This window comes from Saimiri boliviensis, chromosome 7 (genome assembly GCF_048565385.1).
Source record: "Saimiri boliviensis isolate mSaiBol1 chromosome 7, mSaiBol1.pri, whole genome shotgun sequence".
In the NCBI taxonomy this organism is placed as follows: domain Eukaryota; kingdom Metazoa; phylum Chordata; class Mammalia; order Primates; family Cebidae; genus Saimiri; species Saimiri boliviensis.
Genome location: NC_133455.1, coordinates 96,056,692 through 96,078,580, shown reverse-complemented (window position 1 = coordinate 96,078,580; position 21,889 = coordinate 96,056,692). Strand labels below are relative to the sequence as shown.

The window sequence follows — 21,889 nt, the reverse complement described above, 5'->3', positions numbered from 1 at the left end:
ACTTTCAATTTTACTATCAATAATTTTCCTAGAGAATGATAAATTCCAAGATTTAAAAAAAAATACTCCAGTTTTGAGATTCACAATCTTCTACAGTGCAGAGAATTAAGTTTTTGTTCTAAAAGGAATTATCTTTAATTTACCTCCTAATTTGTTTATAGCAATTCAAAATCTAAATATTTAAAATCTATAAAAAGAGAAAAAGGTTTCATGAAAATACAATGATATAAAATGCTAAGAACTAATGATTCAAAAGTACCTGGTCATTCTGCTTTTTTTCATATGCAAGTTTCTGAGGAGTAGGTGTTATTCTGGGTGTGAAATTCAGTTTTGAAATATGTCTGTTAGAAGGTAACTCCGATGAAAAAGATGGTGGAGTGAAACTGTAGTTCTCTATTTTGCTCAACTGAGGGTCAAGCATACTACATGAGTCCATGCTTTGTGACTATAGGAAAGAAGATAAAATCATTTACATAACCAAAATACATAAACTGGAGAAAAAGAAAGTCAAAATAGAAAAATAGTAAAATTAAAATAAGTGAAAGGGCAGCGGTTGCAAAAGAAAAAGTCCTAAAGCGAGGCAACCCATCAGTAATTGACAGAACTTACTAGGAGGAGAATGGTTATCAGCGAAGGCTATACTCAAGAGCACCTTTCCCTCTGCCTTCCCTGCTCCTGCTCCTCTCCATCCTCAAGCTCCATTCCTGTAGGATACCTTCTAAAGACAGGAGCTTGGAGTTTCATTAATCCACAATCCAGGTAACAAGATTTCTAAGGGATTTTAGTATCATTGCCATTATCTTTCGGATCTCTGGCAATTCAAAGGGGAAAAAAACGACAGCTAACAGTATTAGCTGTTAGACTAGATGTTAAAGTCTCAAGCTTTAATTATAATCTATGCATTTTCTAATTAAAATGTTATTTGCTAAGAAAAGTATTTGCTATACTTGGATAGAGAAATAATCTTGGGATCCAAGCGGGGGCTGGACACCACAATTTGATATAAAGTAATCTGGTTACTATGTTTGAACAGATGAATTGCTCAATAATCACATAAGCCCAAAGTAAGAATTCCTAAGTGAATTATCCTTGGCAGCTCATCAGTAACAAGCAGAATCAAATGTTATGCAAACATAGGTCTAGTCACATTACCAGCAGTCCAAAGGGATTCTCATAAGCAATCAATTAAAATATTCTTAAGGCATAGCTTTCCCACACTGGAAAGCTTTTAAAAGAATTAAAGACTCAAAATTTTCTTAAAAATAATTTTCTCCAGTATTCAGACGTTTAGATCATTAGGTGGCATGTCACAATTGCTAAAATAGCTTACAGAATTTTTTTTTAATCTCACCTGAACTGGGCCAAGATCTTCCTTGCTACTTAGTCTTCGATAGTTTACACTAATCAAAAGAAAAATTTAAAGTTAAAAATATAAATTGAAATAAAATTGACCGTCTCTTTATATATTTAAAATTCATACTATCCTAGACAAAACATACAAATCTAAGTAAATCATTACAGGGTCATAATATTACTAAGTTTTGTAAAACCTATATTAATACTAAAGATAGACATTTTTATGAGAAGTAAAGTCAAACTCTGTATACAAAATCTGGATCATTTGATGCAGGTCTTAATAGTTGTATAATACTGTCAACAGCCAAAGAAACAAAAGCTGGAGGTAGGAAGTAAGTACTTTACACATTTTCCAAAGAATAAAAGTGTTGATGATAACCAGTTTAAACACCTAATAATATAAATCCTAGCTAAAACCTACTTGTTTTCTGTATCATCAAGGCAGAGTTTAGAAGGTACACAGTGAGGTGACATTGGAAGTTCTAAATCATGCTTTCTTAGGGGCATTTTTATGTCTCTATTCATATTCACATGGGTTGGTTTTCTTATAGTTTCTACAAAAAAAGATACAATTTTAAAATGAGAAAAACAAAATCTTGTAAAAGTACTGTTTCATATATCATGTTCACTAAATAAATGTATACCTAAGAAATTGCACTAAAACATTTACATTCTACCAGAGCTACAATAAGTCATTACAATATAAACAACTATCACAGAGATTTTAAAATATTTTTCATCATCTTATACACTTCTCATTATAGGCGCCCTATTAATTTAGTTCCACTTTTTCTTCCACCAAGACTTCTCTGACCTTCAGACTATATTAGACACTATGTTATATATTCCCACAGTATTATATATTTTGTTTTTCTCTAGTCGGTACTTTTACACACTCAATTTTTGTGATACATCCACCACAACTATATACATAGTTATGGTGTAGATTTTACTTCTTCTTATAAAACTCCTGCCTCAAGCCAGGCACAGATGTTCATGCCTATAATCCCAGTTACTAAGGAAGCTGTAGTTGGAGGATTGCTTGAAGCCAAGAGTTCAGGACCAGCTTGGGCAACACAGTGACACCCTCTTTTTAAAAAACAAAACAAAATAAAACTCTGCCTCTCTGGATAAAATAATTGATTTGGCAGTAGCCATCCAACTAAAGATGAACCAATAATAGTATCCCATTCTGCTAGTTGTAAGTGAAATTGTTTCACTGTGAGATTGGTACCAGTAGCACAAGGCAACATTCTTGCAATGGAATTTCAAAATGTGGGACCAGAGAAACAATTCTCAGTCTTTCCCTGGTGGCAAAACTAGAGGAGATGAGTAATACTCGTTTCTTAAGGCCATGTTTTGAACCTCAATGATGAAAACAGTCTGAGAGAATAAAGTTAATAACTGAAGTGAAAAAGAATCTTGGTAGTATTTAAGTCCCTGTTTCAAGTTGTCTCTGAGGCCCACTGTACCATCATTCTTCTTGTTAAAGGACTAAAAATTCTGTTTTGAATTTCTGTCATTTGCAGCCATGAGTCCTGACTAATAAAGCTTGCTTTCTGTTTTATTCTCAGCATCCAATAGAGTGCTTATCATAGGTAGCCAGTAAAAATATGCTGAAGAAATAAATGAAAAGAAAGTGCAGGGGTTCAGGACATTATCTCCAAATAAGGCATCTTGCCATTTAAGAGAGCAGCAGAAGCAGGAAGGTTACTCTCAGCTTTTCCATGAAGCAGGCCATGAAACCCTCATTTGAGAGGTGCCCTGGTTATACTTGGAGGAAAATAAGATCCCTGTCTCTGAAAACAGAGTCACAAAGAAGAATCTGAACAAAAAGGCCTTGCTAAGATCCCCTCAGGTTATTACTATTTGATCATTCTTATAAAAATCCAATCATACTTCTTGAGGATTGTCCACTTTTCATTAAACCTGGCATGAAAAATACACAAGTTTAGCCATTTCTTCCAATCTTAAGATCTTAGCTTTCTTATCAAGGCTATTGTGTCACATAAGACTTACTAAATAAATCTGTATGTTTTTTCTCTTGTTAATCTGTCTTTTGTTATTGAGGCTTTAGCCATAAACCTAGCAATCAATGAGGAAATGTATTTTTATTCTCCTACAACTGGGAATAAAGGTAAATACATCAAAAAGATTTAGAACAAAAAGTTTTATTCCCCAAGTCCATGAACAATGTATTTATTCTTTCTAAAGTATAACTAAATTTACTTGTGTAACCTGTTATCCATGGAGGGAGAAAAAAATGAAGAAAGGAAATGAGGACTATTAATAGAAAATATCTCATCAATTTCTATACCTTCATGATAAATTGTCTTATTTTTATGCTCTCATTTTAGCGCTGGTTTTAAAAATTAAATATCAGACAGAAGTTCCTCTGAGAGAGTAAAAATATACTCTAATTAAAGTTTTTATATACTTGAAGAATCAAAATGTAAGACAAAATGGACTTTATTTTGCAGTATTAGACTGCTATGATTAATATCCCAGGAATGTGTAAGAAATAATTCAAGTTATGACATAGGAAACTAGTCATTGAGGCAAAAATCCTTCCAGCTCTTCCTTTAATATCTGTCCTCTAAACAGTAAAGAATAGTTAATTTGTTGACATGTATTAATAATTATTCCCTGCTCTCTAGCTAAACTTTGGCAACTACCTGCCTGTACAGAATAATGTAACAACTATACTACAGTAAGTTGAATGACACCTAATAAATTAATTTTATATAGCATATACAAAAACATGAAAATAAAAGCAAATGGATTAAACAAAACATTTTAAGCAGATATTAACTAAGCATATAATTTAAGAGAGAACCAAATTTTAAAATTAACTTTCCACATACTTTGACCTCGAAAATTATAAACTAATTAGAAGGCTAAACATTATTATGATCACATCAAGTTCAAAACAGAATGCAATTGGAATTACTTACCAGGAATTTTCTTCTTGCAAGATATCTGATTTACCATATAGAGGTTAAGAATGTCTAAGCTGACAGCAGAATTTTTGACAGGAGATAAAACTCCCAGTGATTTCATTTTTGATTTTAACCTGTGTTTTTCAAAATATTCCTAAAATAATTAAAAATTAAAAATAATGCAGCAACCATGTGTTGTTAGACAGATTTATAAATAATAAAAAAGCAATCATGTTAAGTCATGGACTTATAATTTTTACATTTTCTGACATCATATTTATATGTTTATAAATTATAATTAATCATAACTTGCAGTTTAAGACTAAATTTCACAACCTTTTATGATCTTCCTTAAGCATAACCTTTAAAACAGAACACTATGAAGCTATTCTCTGAAATCAAAAGATTAGAAATTATCTGTATATAGAAAGATTAAAAAAATCTAGCAACAGAACAATTCTGACAGGCTAAAAACTTGTTTATCTATGAAGTATGCTACTCTGCAGATATAGAAAACCTTAAAAATATGCACAGTTGAGTGTCATTAAAAGTCAACAGAAATGAGGAAAAAAAGCTATGTGCAAACTAATCTGCAACCAAAGCCAATTTCATTTACTTTGTTATCCCTCCATGACTCCTAGATGTTTGTTTTTTTAGCCAGACTTGCACATATTTATCACTTTATCCAGTTTTCATTTTCTTTGTTTTAATTATTATTCTTTCTTACTGCCATTCTTCTTCTTTCAGATTATAACATTGATTCATTTAACAATTAACTAACATTTATCAAGCAACTATTATTGCTAGATATTAAGAAATTGTGAAAACATCTTCTTTTCCATTAAATAACTCATAAAATAATTATATAATTATAAATATGAAATTGTCAGAAATGAGAAAAGGCCAAGATGGCAACATATTTAGTGCAAGAGGTCATATTTCAAAGGTTACATATTCTATTTATTTTTAAGAAGTTGAGACTCTTTCACATTAACATCTTAGAATATTGTTAATTATAACTTTTAAGTTTATAAAAATCTTGTAAGAACTATAAGAGACTTGCCAATCATCACACAAAAAAGTACATGTCTTATTTTACAAAATAACATAGATAAAAGGTATTTGTTCATATTTCATTTGAGTTATCTGGAACCCCAAATTAGACTAAAAAATATTTTTAAAGATCACACTACGTTTCAGCAATGAAATAACAGGATCTTCAGGATGTGAATATTTTTCCCCCTTGAAACAATAACTCAGTCAATGTTAGATCTTACAGTTGTGTCCTGGAATTAAGAAGATGTTAGTTGCTCTGTACAAAGTACAAAGGCACTGTACTTTGTGATGGATAAGACCATAGTGAAGGAGATGATGACACAAATAAATACAACTGAGTGTGATTGGGGATGGTATCAAATCCTAGGAAAGGTATGTAAAATATTGTTTGGAGGGAAGGGTGGGTAGTGGGAGGGGAGGAGGACATGGAAGATTTCTTAGGAAATGGGTTCTAAGATAGATGTAGATTCAGAGTTAGCCAAAGAGGGTAGGAGTATAAGGTTCCAGGAATAGGGAAGAACAATACAAAGATTGTCAAAGGGACTAAGCCTTTATTCCAGGAAACATGTTAAAGAAATTTGTCCCATATTCTGTAGCCATAATGATAGCCTCTAATCTCTGTTCCAAGAAGGAAGTATGCTACTAACTGATTTACTTGACAAGACTGAGCTCAATTTTTTTTGGTCAAGTCTCACTTGGTAAGAACAACTAGAAAACAATTTGAAAAGAACTAGAAAACTTTCAGAAACTAAGTAATCAAATTTTAACTTGAAAACAGTCATTAAATAGGAACAACCAGAGAGACAGAAATAAAATCTGGAGAATGTACCAAAGAAAGAACAGAAAGAATCTGTTTCAAGATGAAAGGAATGCAAACTGTGTAGAAGATGATGACATAAAATAAGCTGGACTGAAAAATATCCACTCAATTGAACAACATAAAGTTCATTGTTGACCTTAGCAAGATGACTGAGAAATGAACGGGATGCAATATAAAAGGAGATAGCTGGGAAGGAAAAGGATCTGGAGATGGCCACTATCCTGCCATCCTGCTTTCGTATCACTCTCTTGTTTTTCTTTAAATTTTACTACCTTTGATCACATTAACATTACTGGTTTTTTCTGTTTTAGAACTTTTGGTAAAAGGAATCTTACTGCTTATATTCTGTGTGTCTTCTTTTGCTCAACATTATGTATTTGAGATTCATCTGCATTAAGCTGATATATTTTCACTGCTGTACTGTTCCTTGGATATGCCATGATTTGTTTAACCATTCTACAATTGTACTGCTAATGGATGCTGGGGTGGTTCTCTCCCCACCTTCCCTCCCTTGCTTCTTTCTCCTTCTTTCTCCCCTCCCCACTCCTGCCGTTTGCTATTTCAGCACAACAATAACCCAAACAAATCTTGTATGTATCCCAAAGTGCACATGCACAAGAGTTTCCTTGCTCAGTTGTAAGGTATATCCATGCTCAACCTTACTATGGAATGCAATAATAAAAAATAAAGATAAAATAAATGGAAGTAGTATACAGGTTATGACACCATTGCTGTACTCTAGGTAATAAATGGTTATTTAAATTAGAATACCAATACTCAGGTAGTGAGAAGCAGTCAGATTTGGAATACATTATGGAACTAGAAGGACAGCAGAATCAACAATGATCTTCAAAGTCTCTGACTGAGCAAAATGAGTGGCTAATCAAGCTATCAACAAGGATGTAGAAGACGAAAGGAAAATGGCCTCCAGTTTCAGTGAGGTGAATGTATTAATGGTGGAAAACCACTTTAGGTTACTGTTCTCATAAGGCTAATACAAATAAAAATATTTTTTCTTTACCTTTTGCTTTCTCCTTTCCTGCTTTATCAGAACCCTGGACCTGAAAAGGGAAGCAGAATAAAATACATAATGATTAAAGAAATGACCTTTAAGACAATTGCCAGTTTACCTGAATTGAAGGTCTAAAGTTAAAATATAAAAGTGTAGTATCATTGAATTTTTTTTAAAGGAACTATAAAAATATTCTTAAAGTATTTATAATATGATCTTTCACAAAATTTTCTTAGATAGGAAATCCAAGATCTAATAAAAAATACTGCATACCTATGATGAATAATTAAGTATAAAATAAATCTGAATTACAATGCCAAGCTAAGCAAAAATAAATAAACACTGTATTGGAAAGACTGCATCCCTGAAATATTCTTATCTGACAGAAATATTCTTGGTCAACATTCTTCTTTTTCTTTATATTTAACATTCTACTGAAATCCGCAGAGAATAGAGAGGAAGTTGAAATCTATTTGGGATCTAAGGAAATGTGAAGTTTATTGCGAGAGCAACATCAGCTACATTAATATATCGGCTACATGTACTTGAAATCTCCTATCTATGTCTTAGTCTGTTCAGGCTGCTATAACAAAATACCATAAAGTCAGGTAGCCTACCAACAAGAGAAATTTATTCCTCACAGTTCTAGAGGCTGGGAAGTCCAAGATCAAGGCACCAGCAGATTCAATGTCTGGTGAGGGCCCACTTTCTTGTTTACAGATGACACTTTCTTGCTGTACCCTCATATGGTAAAAGGGGTGAGCTAGCTCTATGTAGCCTCTTTCACAAGGGTATCAATCTGAATCATAAAGACATGGCCCTTGTGACCCAATCACTTTCCAGAGCCACCTCTTCCTAATACCATCACCTTGGGAGTTACGATTTTAATATAGGAAGTCGGGGGAAACACAAAAATTCAGACAATAGCATCTTCTTTTTAAAAAAAACCTGGTCATTCTGGATGTGCTTCATGTCTATAATCCTTGGGCCAAATGAAGCACTGAATACCAATGACAGTGCAGTATTTAATGGTTATAAAATCTTTGCACTATTAATAACAGTGGAACACTATAAAATATTCATGACAATATTAGCAGATCTACATAACCTTTAGACATGCATAACACTGTGATCTAAAATTGAAGATTTATGTAAGAATAAGTAAAATGAGTGTTCTTAACTATGTAATATCTAATATCAAAATAACAATCACTAATAATAAATACCATATATCTTTCACCATACTTCAGACACTTTACACGCATAAATTCATTTAACCCCACGGCAACTCCATAAGGTACCTACTTTACTGATGAGGAAATTAAGACAGACATAGTTTAAGTAACTTCCCCCAAGGTCACATTGCTTATAAGTGGTAGAAGCAGAATTCAAATCCAGGATGCCTGATATTGGAGTTCTTAGCCAAAAATGCCTTATATTGCCTTTCAAGTAAGTCAACTGAGAATATAAAGTTGTTCATTTTTCCTGATGATTTTCGGAAACTATACCAATGGCAATTACTTAACACCTCAGACTTTGCTACTTATTGAATGTGTCTTTTTTCCAACAAAGCCAGTAATTTTAATTGAGCAATTTGAATAGGTAAAATGTATTTAAAATAGGGAAAGAAGTCAATTTTTGATATTTTTCTGTTCTACCCAGTTTTATCCTAAAGCTGCATAATTTTCTATTCCACAGCAAAAATAAACTGAACATAAATTGAACTTCATCAAAATTAAATGATTTGTCAAAGACGGCTCTTAATATTTTGAAGAAAGTTGCTTCAATGCCTAGTTTGTTGAGGATTATTAAAATGAAGAGAGGTTGAATGTTTTTTTAATTATACGTTAAGTTCTGTGGTACTTGTGCACATCTTGTAGGATTGTTGCATATGTACACACATGCCATGGTGGTTTGCTGTCTCCATCCCCCTGTCACCTACATCAGGCATTTCTCTCAATGTTATCCCTCCCCAACCTCCCTGCCCACCGCTGTCCCTCCCCTAACTCCTCACCCACCAACAGACCCCAGTGTGTGATGTTCCCATCCCTGTGCCCATGTGTTCTTACTGTTCAATACCTGCCTATGAGTGAAAACATGTGGTGTCTGGTTTTCCATTCTTAAGTCAGTTTGCTGAAAATGACAGTTTCCAGATTCATCCATGTCCCTACAAAGGACATGAACTCATCGTTTTTTATGGCTGCATGGTATTCCGTGGTGCATATGTATCACATTTTCTTTGTCCAGTCTATTATTGATGGGCAGTTGGGTTGGCTGCAGGTCTTTGCTATTGTAAACAGTGCCGCAATGAACATACGTGTGCATGTGTCCTTATAATAGAATGATTTATAATCCTTTGTGTATATACCCAGTAATGGGATAGCTGGGTCAAGTAGTTGAACTAATTTACACTCCCATCTACAGTGTGAAAGTGTTCCTATTTCTCCACATCCTCTCCAGCATCTGTTGTCTCTAGATTTTTTAAAGATCACCATTCTAACTGGCGTGAGATGGTATCTCAACGTGGTTTGGTTTGCATTTCTCTAATGACCAGTGATGATGAGCAATTTTTCCTATGTTTTTTGGCCTCATAAATGTCTTCTTTTGAAAACTGTCTGTTCATATCTTTGGCCCACTTTTGAATGGGTTTGTTTTCTTCTTGTAAATCTGCTTTAGTTCTTTGTAGATTCTGAATATTAGCCCTTTGTCAGATGGGTAGATTGAAAAAATTTTTTCCATTCTGTTGGTTGCCAGTTCACTCTGATGATTATTTCTTTTGCTGTGCAGAAACTCTTAAGTTTAATTCAATCCCATGTGTGTATTTTAAAATTACATTTTACAGATTCATTTGCTAAGACTGAGGAGGACCTGAGAAATTACTATATTCTCCATCATTTTAAAACTTGCAAAGCTTATGCACAGAAAGCAAAGTGACTTTTCAAAGTTCAGAAATATAAAAAGTACAACAGAACTGGCAATAATATTACACAATTCAGATTAAATGGGGATAACAAAAATAAATGTTTATTGTATAAGCAGTTTCCATGTCATAGAGCTCAGTAAAATTAGGAACAATACAAAGTAAATATAGTCTTCATGTATGTATGCATTATGCGTCTGATTTACTCTTATAGTAAATCAGCCATGATAGTATATTCATGGCTATCACCAAATTCTACATACTACTTAATGCCCATCACTATGTGCCTAAGAAAAAAACTAATTAGGAATTTAAGATCAGTATCTCCAACAGCCTAGCAATCACTAGACTGAAGTGAAAAATGAAAAATGATTCTGACATATATGTCAAAGGTCATTTCTTAAACAGAACACTTTAGATTATTAAGGCTATCACTGTTATTAATAGAATCATATGTCCACATAAAGGAAATATTTTCCTGAATCCAGTCATTCTTAATTATTTGCACTCAAGAAGAGTACATCCATCAATCAGAATTCTCACTTACAAGCAATAAAAAGCATATTTGGCTGATTCAAACATAAAATAAGTTTATTAAAATAAAAATAGATAGCCAAACAGACCTGCTGAGAAGGCATGCTTGTCAAGTAACAAGAACAAAGAAGTCTAGGCAGCTTTGGGAATATGGCCAAAATCATGCAACGATTAGTCTCCTAAAGATACCACTGCTGACACTGGTGAATACTAGGTAATACTTCCACTCCTGGACAACACTTACCCTGGCATCCCTGTCCCAGAAAAGTGCAGCTCCTGCAACTGCCTGCTGCAGCTCCTGCAACTGCCTACTACTAAAACAGATGCACTGCAGTTCCTACTTTCTTGGGTCACTAACTCCTGATTCAAAGTACAAGGCAAGAGCACCAAAATTGAGCTTAGATGATGTACCCATTCACTAGCTGCAAAACAGACTGGGAAGTAAGTATCTAGGCTTGTTTGTTTTTTCAGCTTCTGTAGAGGAAGGTGGCCTGTACCTATCACCAAAACTCCTATAGTGGTAGACAGATATACCACACATAAACAGGGGCCTCAGATACTGGTTTGCCAAAGAACACAAATGTCTACTACACAGCTACACTAAAATCAAAATCTGTAATGATCCAAAAGTCATTTTCATTTGGCTATGTCAGGATATATGTATTCCTTAACAGTTGCTTCTTGTGGTTTTCTTAGGCTAATATAAAAATAAGACAACAGTGATGAGAGACTATATTTCCTAAATAGTAGGGGAAATAAACTGGAACTTTATATATGACAAAAATAAATCATAATGAAAAGGACTTGCCAATGATTCCCTAGTAGTTATTGCTAAAGGCATTTCACATTGACTATTGCAGTATTATATATGTAGTCAACTACCATAATTACATTGTAAAGGGTCTCTCTGATTTTATGCAAATGTTCTCCAATATATTTTACTACATAAGTAATTGCTGTATAACACAGCAAGGATTATAATTTAGGGATTTGACTTCCATAGCATGCCCCTACTTAGCTTTCAACTTTGTTTTACATTCTTCGACTTATGTACTACGACATTCAACCAGACTAAAATATATGTTTCCCTAATTTTTGTCTTGAAATTTAAATTACTAGAGAATTGAGAGTGAGATAGACAGTGGAAATGAGCTTCATCTTTTTTTTTTTAAACCGTAATTACTGTGCTATTCTGAAAAATGAATTTAAGAAATATGTACAATCATCTCTTTCAATGAAAGTATGAATGAACAATATTAGTTGTCATTATAATAGGTATTGATCCAAAATCATTTTGTACTTAAAATTGTAGGTAATAACCTCCTGATAGAATACTCCACACGTTATCTATTCCAGATCGTAGTAATGTAGACATTTGTTACATTATTCTTCCCTAAGAAAGAAAAAAAAATTTTTTTAAGTATAAAGGGGTTAAGAGAGAGAAGGTGGGAGAAGGGAAGAGAAAGAAAAGAAAGGAGAAAAAAGGAGTATAGGGAGAGGGAAAAACAACCATGCTAATTATAGAAATGCATCAGGGCATTTCTGCTCCTTGCTACTCTTTATAGTAGGAAAAAGTTTAAAGGAAAATGCCAAAAAAAAAAAAAAAAAAAAAAAAACAAAAAACTTTTATTAAAAAATAAAAATAAAAAAGACACAAAGGCAATAAAGTTGCCAAAGAAAAGTTTTTTTTAAAAAAATACTAACATGCACATTTAACATGGAGTGTGCAAGACATATTGAAACTGTTAGGAATTAAATACTATGAGTGTCAGATAAATACCTTACATTGTCAGTCTTAACCTTGTTCTTTTTTGCTTCTTTTGTTTTGTTTTGCGTTTTAGTTTCTCGATCAGTTTGCTTTCTTAGGGGCATCCTGCCATGCAAAAGAAACTGTTCCAGACTGTTAAGATCTTATAATAATATCTTAAACTTGATGAAAAGTAAAAAATTTCAAGAAAATTAATAAAGCAGTAATTAGCAAATGAAAAACAGTATTTTATGGTCTGTATCACACTGAAATTAATATTAACCTAAATCATCAAAAAATCTAACTCTGTTAGCTGGTAGAGTTATTAACATTCAAGACAGCAACTAGCCTAGAAAAAGTACTTACATCGGCTTTCTACAAAACTAAAGCGGGTCGACGGGATGTGTTCGGAATAGTAATGATAAACGCTAGAAAGTTACAGCTTTTAAATAACTTCTCTTACAATGCAAAGAAAAAGTCTTCAGGTAAGTATGAATTCACAAAAAAGGTATTAAGAAAAAAAGCTAAACCACGAATGCAAAAATTAATCTAATATTTAGAATACAGAGCCTAATTAAAATAAGTTCTTAGAGACTGAATTCCTGCAGTATTTCCACACAGAAAACACTGTTCCACTGCTACAAGCTGTAATCATAAACATGAACAGCCATTTCCTGAGTCACACAGTGGAAGATATTTTAGAATGTAAACGACACCCCAACATAGAAGTACATTTCCAGCTCTTTGCATTATCATTAGTTCAAGAAGAAACAATGAATATAGTCATAGTTCCATTAGAACTGTTTCTAAAATTTAGAAAGTCTTGAAACATTTAACATATTTTCATCAAAATAACTAAACTGGTACTTAGATGCAATTTGGCAACTAATTTTATGGCTAAAAATTTCATAAGATTGCCACACAAATATTCCTGCTAGTCTTATACGTAGCTAGACATGGATTTGAATTTTAATAAGCAGTATTACAAATACCATAAAACCTCTACATTCCTAAAATAAACTTGTCAATATAAATCTTTTAAAATGTAACTACTGACAAGAAGAAAAAGGGTAGGTAATGAACCGAGACTATTATAATGCTTACAGTTAAGTTTCAAGGAATAAATAAAATCACACACTGAGTAACGATGGTTTGGTCAAGGGCAGACCACATGTACAACAGTGGTCCCATAAGAGTATAATGATGCTGAAACACTCCTATCATCTAGTGATTGCCTAGTTGTCATAACATGGTAGCAAATATTCCTAACATGTTGTGGTGATCCTGGCATAAATAAACCTACTGTACTGTAAGTGGTATAACAGTATAGCACATACAATTATGTATAGCTCATAATACTTGATAATGATGATAAAAGACTGTGTTACTGGGTTACATATTTATTATACTATATTTGTTATTGTTACTTTAGCAAATAGTCCTTCTAATTTTTTTAAAGAAACAGTTAACTGTAGAACAGTCTCAGACGGGTCCTTCAAAAGGTGTTTCAGAAGAAGATATGGTTATCAGAAGAGATGACAACTCCATGCATGTTATTGCCCTGAAGACAGACCTTCCTGTGGGACAAAATGTGGAGGTGAAGACAATGAGATTGATATCCTTACTAACCATATATGAGCCTAGATTAATGTGTGTAATGTGTGCATTTGTGTCTTCATTTTTAACAAAGAAGTTTGAAAAGTTTTAAAAAATTTAAAATAGAAAAAAAATCTTACAGACTAAGGATATAAAGAAAACATTTTGTACAGATGTTCAATGTGTTTTTGTTTTAAGCAAAGTTTTATTACAAAAGAATCAAAAGTTAAAAAGAATTTAAAAGTTTATGAAGTAAAAAAAGTTCCAGTAACTTAAGATTAATTTATTACTTAAAAAAGAAAAACATCTTTAAAAATAAATTTAGTGTAGCCTAAGTGTATAGTGTTTATAAAGTCTACAGTAGTATACAGTAATGTCCCAGGGCTTCACATTCACTCACCATTCACTCACTGACTCACCCAGATGAACTTTAATACTGCAAGTTCCATTCATGGTAAGTGCCCTATATAGATGTACCAATTTTTATCTTTTATGTGGTATTTTACTGCATCTTTTCTATATTAAGATATGTTTGTATATACAGATATTTATCATTGTGTTATAATAACCTACAATATTCAGTAGAGTAACATGCTGTATAGGCTTGTAGCTTAGGAGCAAAAGGCTATACCAAATAGCATAGGTTTGTAGCAGCCTAGACCCTCTCAACTTCTGCAAATACAATCTATGATGCTTACACAACAACAAAATTGTCTAACAGTACATTTCTCAGACTGCAACCCTGTCACTAAGCAACACATAACTGTATATGTATACATAACACATATGTGTATACATATGTATACATACATAACACACATATGTGTAAATATATGTATAAATATACAACACATGTGTTACATATAACACATATACATATAACATATATAACACATATATATGTATACATATATAACAGATATAACACATATATATGCATACATATATAACTAAACTGGTACTTAGATGCAATTTGACAACTAATTTTATAGCTAAAAATTTCATAAGATTTCCACACATTCCTGCTAGTCTTACAGGTATCTAGACATGAATTTGAATTTTAATAAGCAGTATTATAAATACCATAAAACCTCTACATTCCTAAATAAACCTGTCGATATAAATCTTTTAAAATGTAACTATTGACAAGAAGAAAAAGGGTAGGTAACGAACCAAGACTATTATGATGCTTACAGTTAAGTGTCAAGGAGCTCTTTAATTAAACTAAAGAGCTTCAGCACAGCAGAAGAAACTATCATCAGAGTAAACTGGCAATGTACAGAATGGGAGAAAAATCTTTGCAATCTATCCATCTGACAAAGGGCTAATATCAACAATCTACAAATAACTTAAATTTACATGGAAAAAAACCAACGACCCCATCAAAAAGTGGGCAAAGGATATGAACAGACACATCTCAAAAGAAGACATTTATGCAGCTAACAAACATATGAAAAAAGCTCATCGTCACTGGTCATTAGAGAAATGCAAATCAAAACCACAGTGAGACACCATCTCACGTCATTTAGATTGGCGATCATTAAAAAGTCAGGAGACTACATATGCTGGAGAGGATGTGGAGAAATAGGAACACTTTTACACTGTTGGTGGGAATGTACATTAGTTCAACCACTCTGGAAGACAATGTGGCAATTCCTCAAGGACCTAGAACTGGAAATACCATTTGACCCAGCAGTCCCATTACTGGATATATACCCAAAAGATTATGAATAATTCTACTATAAAAATTCATGCACACACATTCACTGCAGCACTGCCCACAATAACAAAGACTGGGAACCAATTCATATGTCCATCAATGACAGGAAAAAGAAAATGTGGCATATATACACCATGGAATACTACACAGCCATAAAAAGGATGAGTTCACATCCTTTGCAGGGACATGAATGAAGCTGGAAACCATTATCCTCAGCAAACTAACATAAGAACAGAAAACCAAACACCACACATTCTCACTTATAGGTGGGAGATGAACAATGAGAATGCATGGACAAAGGGAGGGGAACATCACACACCAGGACCTGTCAGAGGTAGGGGGATAGGGGAGGGATTATATTAGGGGAAATATCTAATGTAGATGACGGGTTGATGGGTACAGTATATCACCATGGCACATATATACTATGTAACAAACCTGCATGTTCTGCACGTCTATCCAAGAACTTAAAGTATAATAATAATAAAAAAATTATCTTCATAAAATTGCCTGCATTGTTTAAAACCACATTTGGTTAACAAATTTAAAACCGTTGAATCTTCTATTAAGAATCTGCATAATTCACATTAACTGAGAAAATACTTCGTTTACAGATAAGGAAGTACCTGGTAAACTCAGAAAAAAATTTGCCAAATGGAAGATACTATTGAATTTTTGTTTGTATTTAAGTATTTAGCCCAAATATTTTCAAAAGTACTACCTTTGTCATTCCATTTATACTTTATTTTTTACAAGATAAAATGTGACAAATAAGCAGCAATATCTGATTCTTTTAAATATTTATCTAAATTTAGGTGCTGTAAAACTGTAGGCTCCTTCAGTTGCATTCTGTTCTGCTATAAAACAAAAAATTAACCAATTAAAAGTAGGCACTACATCAAAGCATTTGTACCAGTCACAAAATTCCAATATATCTGAATACCAAAAATAAATTTTCAAAATTAAATCTTGTGCAGAATTACATTTTAAAAGCCTTATCTTCGATAATTATAATTTAATAAAAGCTTCAAAAGTTGAATTTTTGATCAGTCCTTTCATAGAATGCTTTAAATAAAAATTTCCAACTGCTTTTGAACAAAATGCCATCAAAGTATAGAGTACCTGTTTATAAAAATGTTCAACGACATTGTAAGACCCATAGATTAATTTATAACATAATTATAATTATTCAAAGACTCAAATGTTCATGAAATTCAATTAATGAACAGAAGCAAAGAGAAAAGGCTTGTAACATACTAAAGCGTTCTTTTATACATAACATCAATTTTACTCAAAATACTGTAGTTCAGTTATATTACTGAATATATAAAGTATACATATAGAGTAATTCATGTTTTGACAACTGTATTTTCTATTTGGTAAAATATCAAGCTTCTTTTGGTGCAACTATTTAACATATGTAAACCACAACCAATGCCAAGTATACCTCAGTTATACAGGTTACATAATTTAGTAAGAATTCCATTTTATCCTTCATGCTATGGTCCACAAAATTTGTGTACATACAATGCAGAAATAATTTTACCTTCAATGGTGAATTTAACTAAATTCGTAATTGCATTAATGATAATATTGGAATGTTTCACCTTTGACAGAAAGAACTTTTAAGAATTTTTCTTTGATTTTATGAATTAGATGAAAAAATTATTGGAATTAGCTGATTTTCTGTTTGCAGCATTGATGACACAGATATAAAACTGGCATCATTCAGTCATTTATCAATTTCTGCTAATAAAAGACACATTTACAGCTATCACTTTTATTTCTGAATACACACAAGAAAAAATAAATCAAAATAATTGGAATTAGTTTAGAAGTAATTTGATGTAAATAAAAACTCTTATTTCACAGATTAATTGGGCCTTCCACAGTTGTATATGTTAAACTTTGTCTGCAAGTATAATCTCAAAATAACTACTGAATTTGAAAGTAAATTCTGATGCTTTTTCAGTAGATTTATGTCTTCATATTTTCATGTGGTCAGTAATTTAACTGTGGGGATGCTAAATATTGGCAAACATTTTGTGCACAATTTACAGGTTCATCACCAATATCCTTGGAAAAGAAAGTATCAGTAGTTAAATTTTCATTATGTATTCCTTTATTTGAGCTATCTGCTCTCGAAAAGAGTTATTGTAAAAGCATTATCAAACAATGGAAAAATCGCTGTTGATAAACCTGCTATAGCAGAAGCCTTCACACTATTCTTTGTATCCTCTCTGACAGGACTAATAAGCCTCTATTCTCTGGACATTTCATTTACTCCTAATCTAAAATTCCCCATGTCTTTTACTGACCCCAACCCAAGCAGAGGAGATACACAAATCTCAGACTTCGTATGCATTGGTGTAACGAGCTGGTACACTATGTGGCCAGCAGAGACAGCAGCAATAAATACTCCTCCCACCCTACCCAGCAAGTTAGTTGTGTCTAGCTGCTCATGTCCCAGCACACTTCCATTTATGAGCAAGTGCCCATCATGGTGTCTTTAAAAGAAGTTGTTAATTTCTATCTGGAAAGTATCAGGAAAAGATAACTGTATTACCATTGGATGTCTTTCAGATTTAACCTCATGTTAAAGTGAGAACACTCTTCATTGTACATATGGCTCACACACTAAGAAACAGGCAGGTTTAAAAAAAAAAAAAAAAAGAACATTCATTGAATCTATCTGGGCTCATTTTAATAGAACTATTAATGGTAGTTTATATTTAGTTAAAAAAAAAAAAAAAAAAAAAAAAAACACTCTGAGACAAATGCTAAACTGGGCATGCTACTAGGACCACAGGCATAAACCTTGACTGTTTCAGGCAAACTAGAATGATGTTCACTGTACATGTAAGCATTATCCAAATTTAAGAGACGAAAGAAACATAAGGAAGCATAGAGACAGAGGCTACTTTACTGTAATGCTAACTAAGCTTAAGTTTCATGGTCCCTCACCTGAATGTGCCTCTTCTAAGGCCCTGTATCCAATTTTGTAGTCATAATTTTATATTCTTTTTCCATAAACAGGGCTCTGCACATCTGCTCCTATATGGAAAAGTTTAATGATTAACCCAAATTTACATAGCCTGTGATCCATACAAAACAAATTAGGACTTGTATGGATTGAGTTTGAAGAACATAGTTATACCTGAAAATGGAAAAGTAGTATTACTTTTTTTTTCCTAGCAGAATTCTAATAGGTATCACTATCTTGAAGTCATTCTATGCTATTCCAATCTAAATACCACTAACACCACAAACTAATAGTCATAAGATACCATTTTTAATATGTGGCTTCTGAATTTGAATAACTCCTCAATATCATAAAATTTCAACTTCTTTGTCTAGCTTACAAACTCACCATCAAGCAAACATGCAGACGTTATCTCCAACTATTTAGGTAATGCTTTCCTTTTCTGTTTTTCTCCATTGAACCTTCTTTTGTCCTTGTCTCTGAGTAGCCAAACTCTCAGCTAAACCTATTCTGTGTTTTACTATGGTTCACATTATCTATTTTTTATATCCTATTTTGGCCTCTGACATTAAATATTTTCTAGCTTAATGGCAAGTCATACTTTTCTTCCCCAATACACTACAACCTTATAGAAAAAGACCAAATTTCAGTTACTTTGTACTTCCACCTGGCACAGTGCTTGGTACATAGCACTCAGTAACATTTTGTGTAAACTAGATCTAGGGTTACATTTACAAATGGTAACCTCTCACTCACCTAAATTCCAACAGAACTTTACCTAGGACTTTCTTATGACATTGATTGCATTCTCCAATCTAAATTATAAAAGTAAACCTCCCTAATTTTAAAAAAATCTTATACTGTATTATTGTGGTATATTTATAGATCTATAGTGGATCTGATTCTGAATAGCATTGTGCAGGCCCAAGTCTAGTTATATCTTGTCTTCAGCCTTTCTTACTACCACCTTCATACCTGAAGTAACTAAGAATTTGGTGAAACTAGTTACTGATTAATAAGAAAATAAAAGAATCTTTTCAAAATTAAAAAGAGATCAATGCTTACTGTGGCATCTCTCAAATCTGCACTTCAACCTGATGAGAAAATACAGGGTCTCAGTGGTGACTTGTAGCAAATATGAAACAAATGTGAGAGTTGCAGGTCACTGATTCCCAGATAAGTCAAAACAAAATTTTTAACTGGTGGGGCTGACAAAAGATTGACATTTTAATTTTGTCAAAAAAAAAGGATTTAAAATAGAAGGGGACATTTTAGTATCAAAAAATTTAATAAGGATATAACTTAAGGAAAAAAGAAAAAGTCCATTAAATTGAAAAACCTGCTATTACCACTGATTAGCAAGTCTCACAGACAGTAGCTTGGGAACTACTATCATATACATGTAAATTAATTTCTTACATCCATCTCTTTGCCCTTAATGAGAGACCTTGGTTTGAAATGCACTGTTACGGTATCTTGTAAAGATGGCCAAAACCCAAAACACTAAAAAGCCAAACTAAGTAAGCAACTAAAAAAGAAAAATAAGGGAAGCTTATTTCTTCCCTAACCACTGGCTCCTTCTCTCACAAAAAGGCATCTTATGTACGACTGGTAACGTCCCTAAATTGAAGAGCAGCAAAGCGTAAAATGCCAAGTTTGGTTTATACAAGAAAAGCTGTAAAGATCTTTGCAACTATAAAACTGTAAAGATAGTCCTATCAAATGATTCTGCAATTAAACTCAATATATCAGGTTTCTATAATATATGAGAACAATCTACTTCAAATTAGTGTATGCAATCTGGTTGCTATTACTAAAACATAAATTTGCTTCATTCACTTGAGAAAAATTTTATAGAGAGCCCTTTATTAACTGTTTAAGTGTCTTTTAAGTTCTGGGGTACATGTGCAGATCGTGTAGGATTGTTACATAGGTATACACATGCCATGGTAGTTTGCTGCATCCATTCCCCAGTCATCTGCATTAGGTATTTCTCCTAATCTTATCCCTCCCCAATCCTCCCACGCCCTGCTATCGCTCCCCTAGACCCTCCACCCCACAACAGGCCCAGTATGTGATGTTCCCCTCCCTGTGTCCATGTGTTTTCATTGTTCAACACCCACTTATGAGTGAGAACAAGCGTTGTTTGCTTTTCTGTTCTTGTGACAGTTTTCTGAGAATTATGGTTTCTAGCTTCATCCATGTCCCTGCAAAGGACATGAACTCACTTTTTATGGCTGCATAGTATTCCATGGTGTATATGTGCCACATTTTCTTTATCCAGTAATAACAAGGTCTAAAGTTGTTTAAGTGTCTTAATGTAGACTCACCTAGTATCACAAACAAACTTTTTTCAAGTTCTTTAATACATTTCCTTCCAACCCATCTTTTCCTTTCCTAACAAGCCTGGCTAAAAACTAGATCTTCAATTGGATCAATTATTTATTTCACCTCCATAACTTTTAAGAACAAGTGTTCCATGGTTTCCCTTTGGTGCTTGCTTTGTGCACTATTTCTGTCCTGCAAGGCTTAGTGTAACTTCCTATTTCTCGTTTCTCTGAATTTCCACAGTCCTTTTTTGTGGTACTTTTATGAATGTTGTGGCAGTTGTCTTTCTATATAGCATAGCATAAAGGGCAAGCACATTGGGCTCAAATTCTGACTCTGTCATTTACTAGCTGGGTGACTCTGGTCAAGTCACTTAACATTAACTATGCCTCAGTTTCCCCTTCAGTAAAATGGGAAGAATATTTGTATGTACTTCATACTGTTCTTAACAGCAAATGAATATGAAGCACTTAGAACAGTGCTTGTGACAATATCAAGTACTATTTAAACATCTACTATTATAGTGATTTATCTAATTTTAATCTCAACATTCTCTTATAGGTTCTTTTTGTGAACCAGATGTATTTTTCTTTTCTGAGTCCCCCTGTACAGCTTACCAATTTCCTAAACAGGTAAAAAATATATTCGCTGAATTACTTATTATTGAATGCTCTGGAGCTGTTCTGAAGGAACTTTATAATTGTTCTCCAATCCCTTCACTTGTCTATATTTTAAGTTCCTACTAGTTCTTCTTAAAATGTTCAACTAAAAACATCCCTAACAATGGAGGGGAGTAAAAAAGTACTCCAGGATAGTTTGGAATAAAGATTAAAATTTCTATTCTATTAGCTCCAATCAGCTGCCACTGGTTACTAAAA

At 33.0% G+C, this 21,889-nt stretch overlaps 1 protein-coding gene across 2 annotated transcripts in view; it reads right to left on the bottom strand.

The window, feature by feature from the left end:
- REDIC1 (regulator of DNA class I crossover intermediates 1) overlaps positions 1 to 21,889 on the bottom strand; it is a 74,847-nt gene that overhangs the window by 44,099 nt on the left and 8,859 nt on the right. The window contains exons 2-6 of one of the 2 annotated variants that reach the window (XM_074403078.1): positions 7,193 to 7,232; positions 4,311 to 4,449; positions 1,778 to 1,910; positions 1,352 to 1,400; positions 260 to 445 (exon numbers count right to left, since the gene is read on the bottom strand). In XM_074403078.1, coding sequence (XP_074259179.1) covers positions 260 to 445; positions 1,352 to 1,400; positions 1,778 to 1,910; positions 4,311 to 4,416 — 474 coding nt within the window. In that variant the 5' untranslated portion in view covers positions 4,417 to 4,449; positions 7,193 to 7,232. Of the gene's footprint in view, positions 1 to 259; positions 446 to 1,351; positions 1,401 to 1,777; positions 1,911 to 4,310; positions 4,450 to 7,192; positions 7,233 to 21,889 lie in introns of those variants that run through there. The other variant, XM_074403079.1, reaches the window with a different exon arrangement.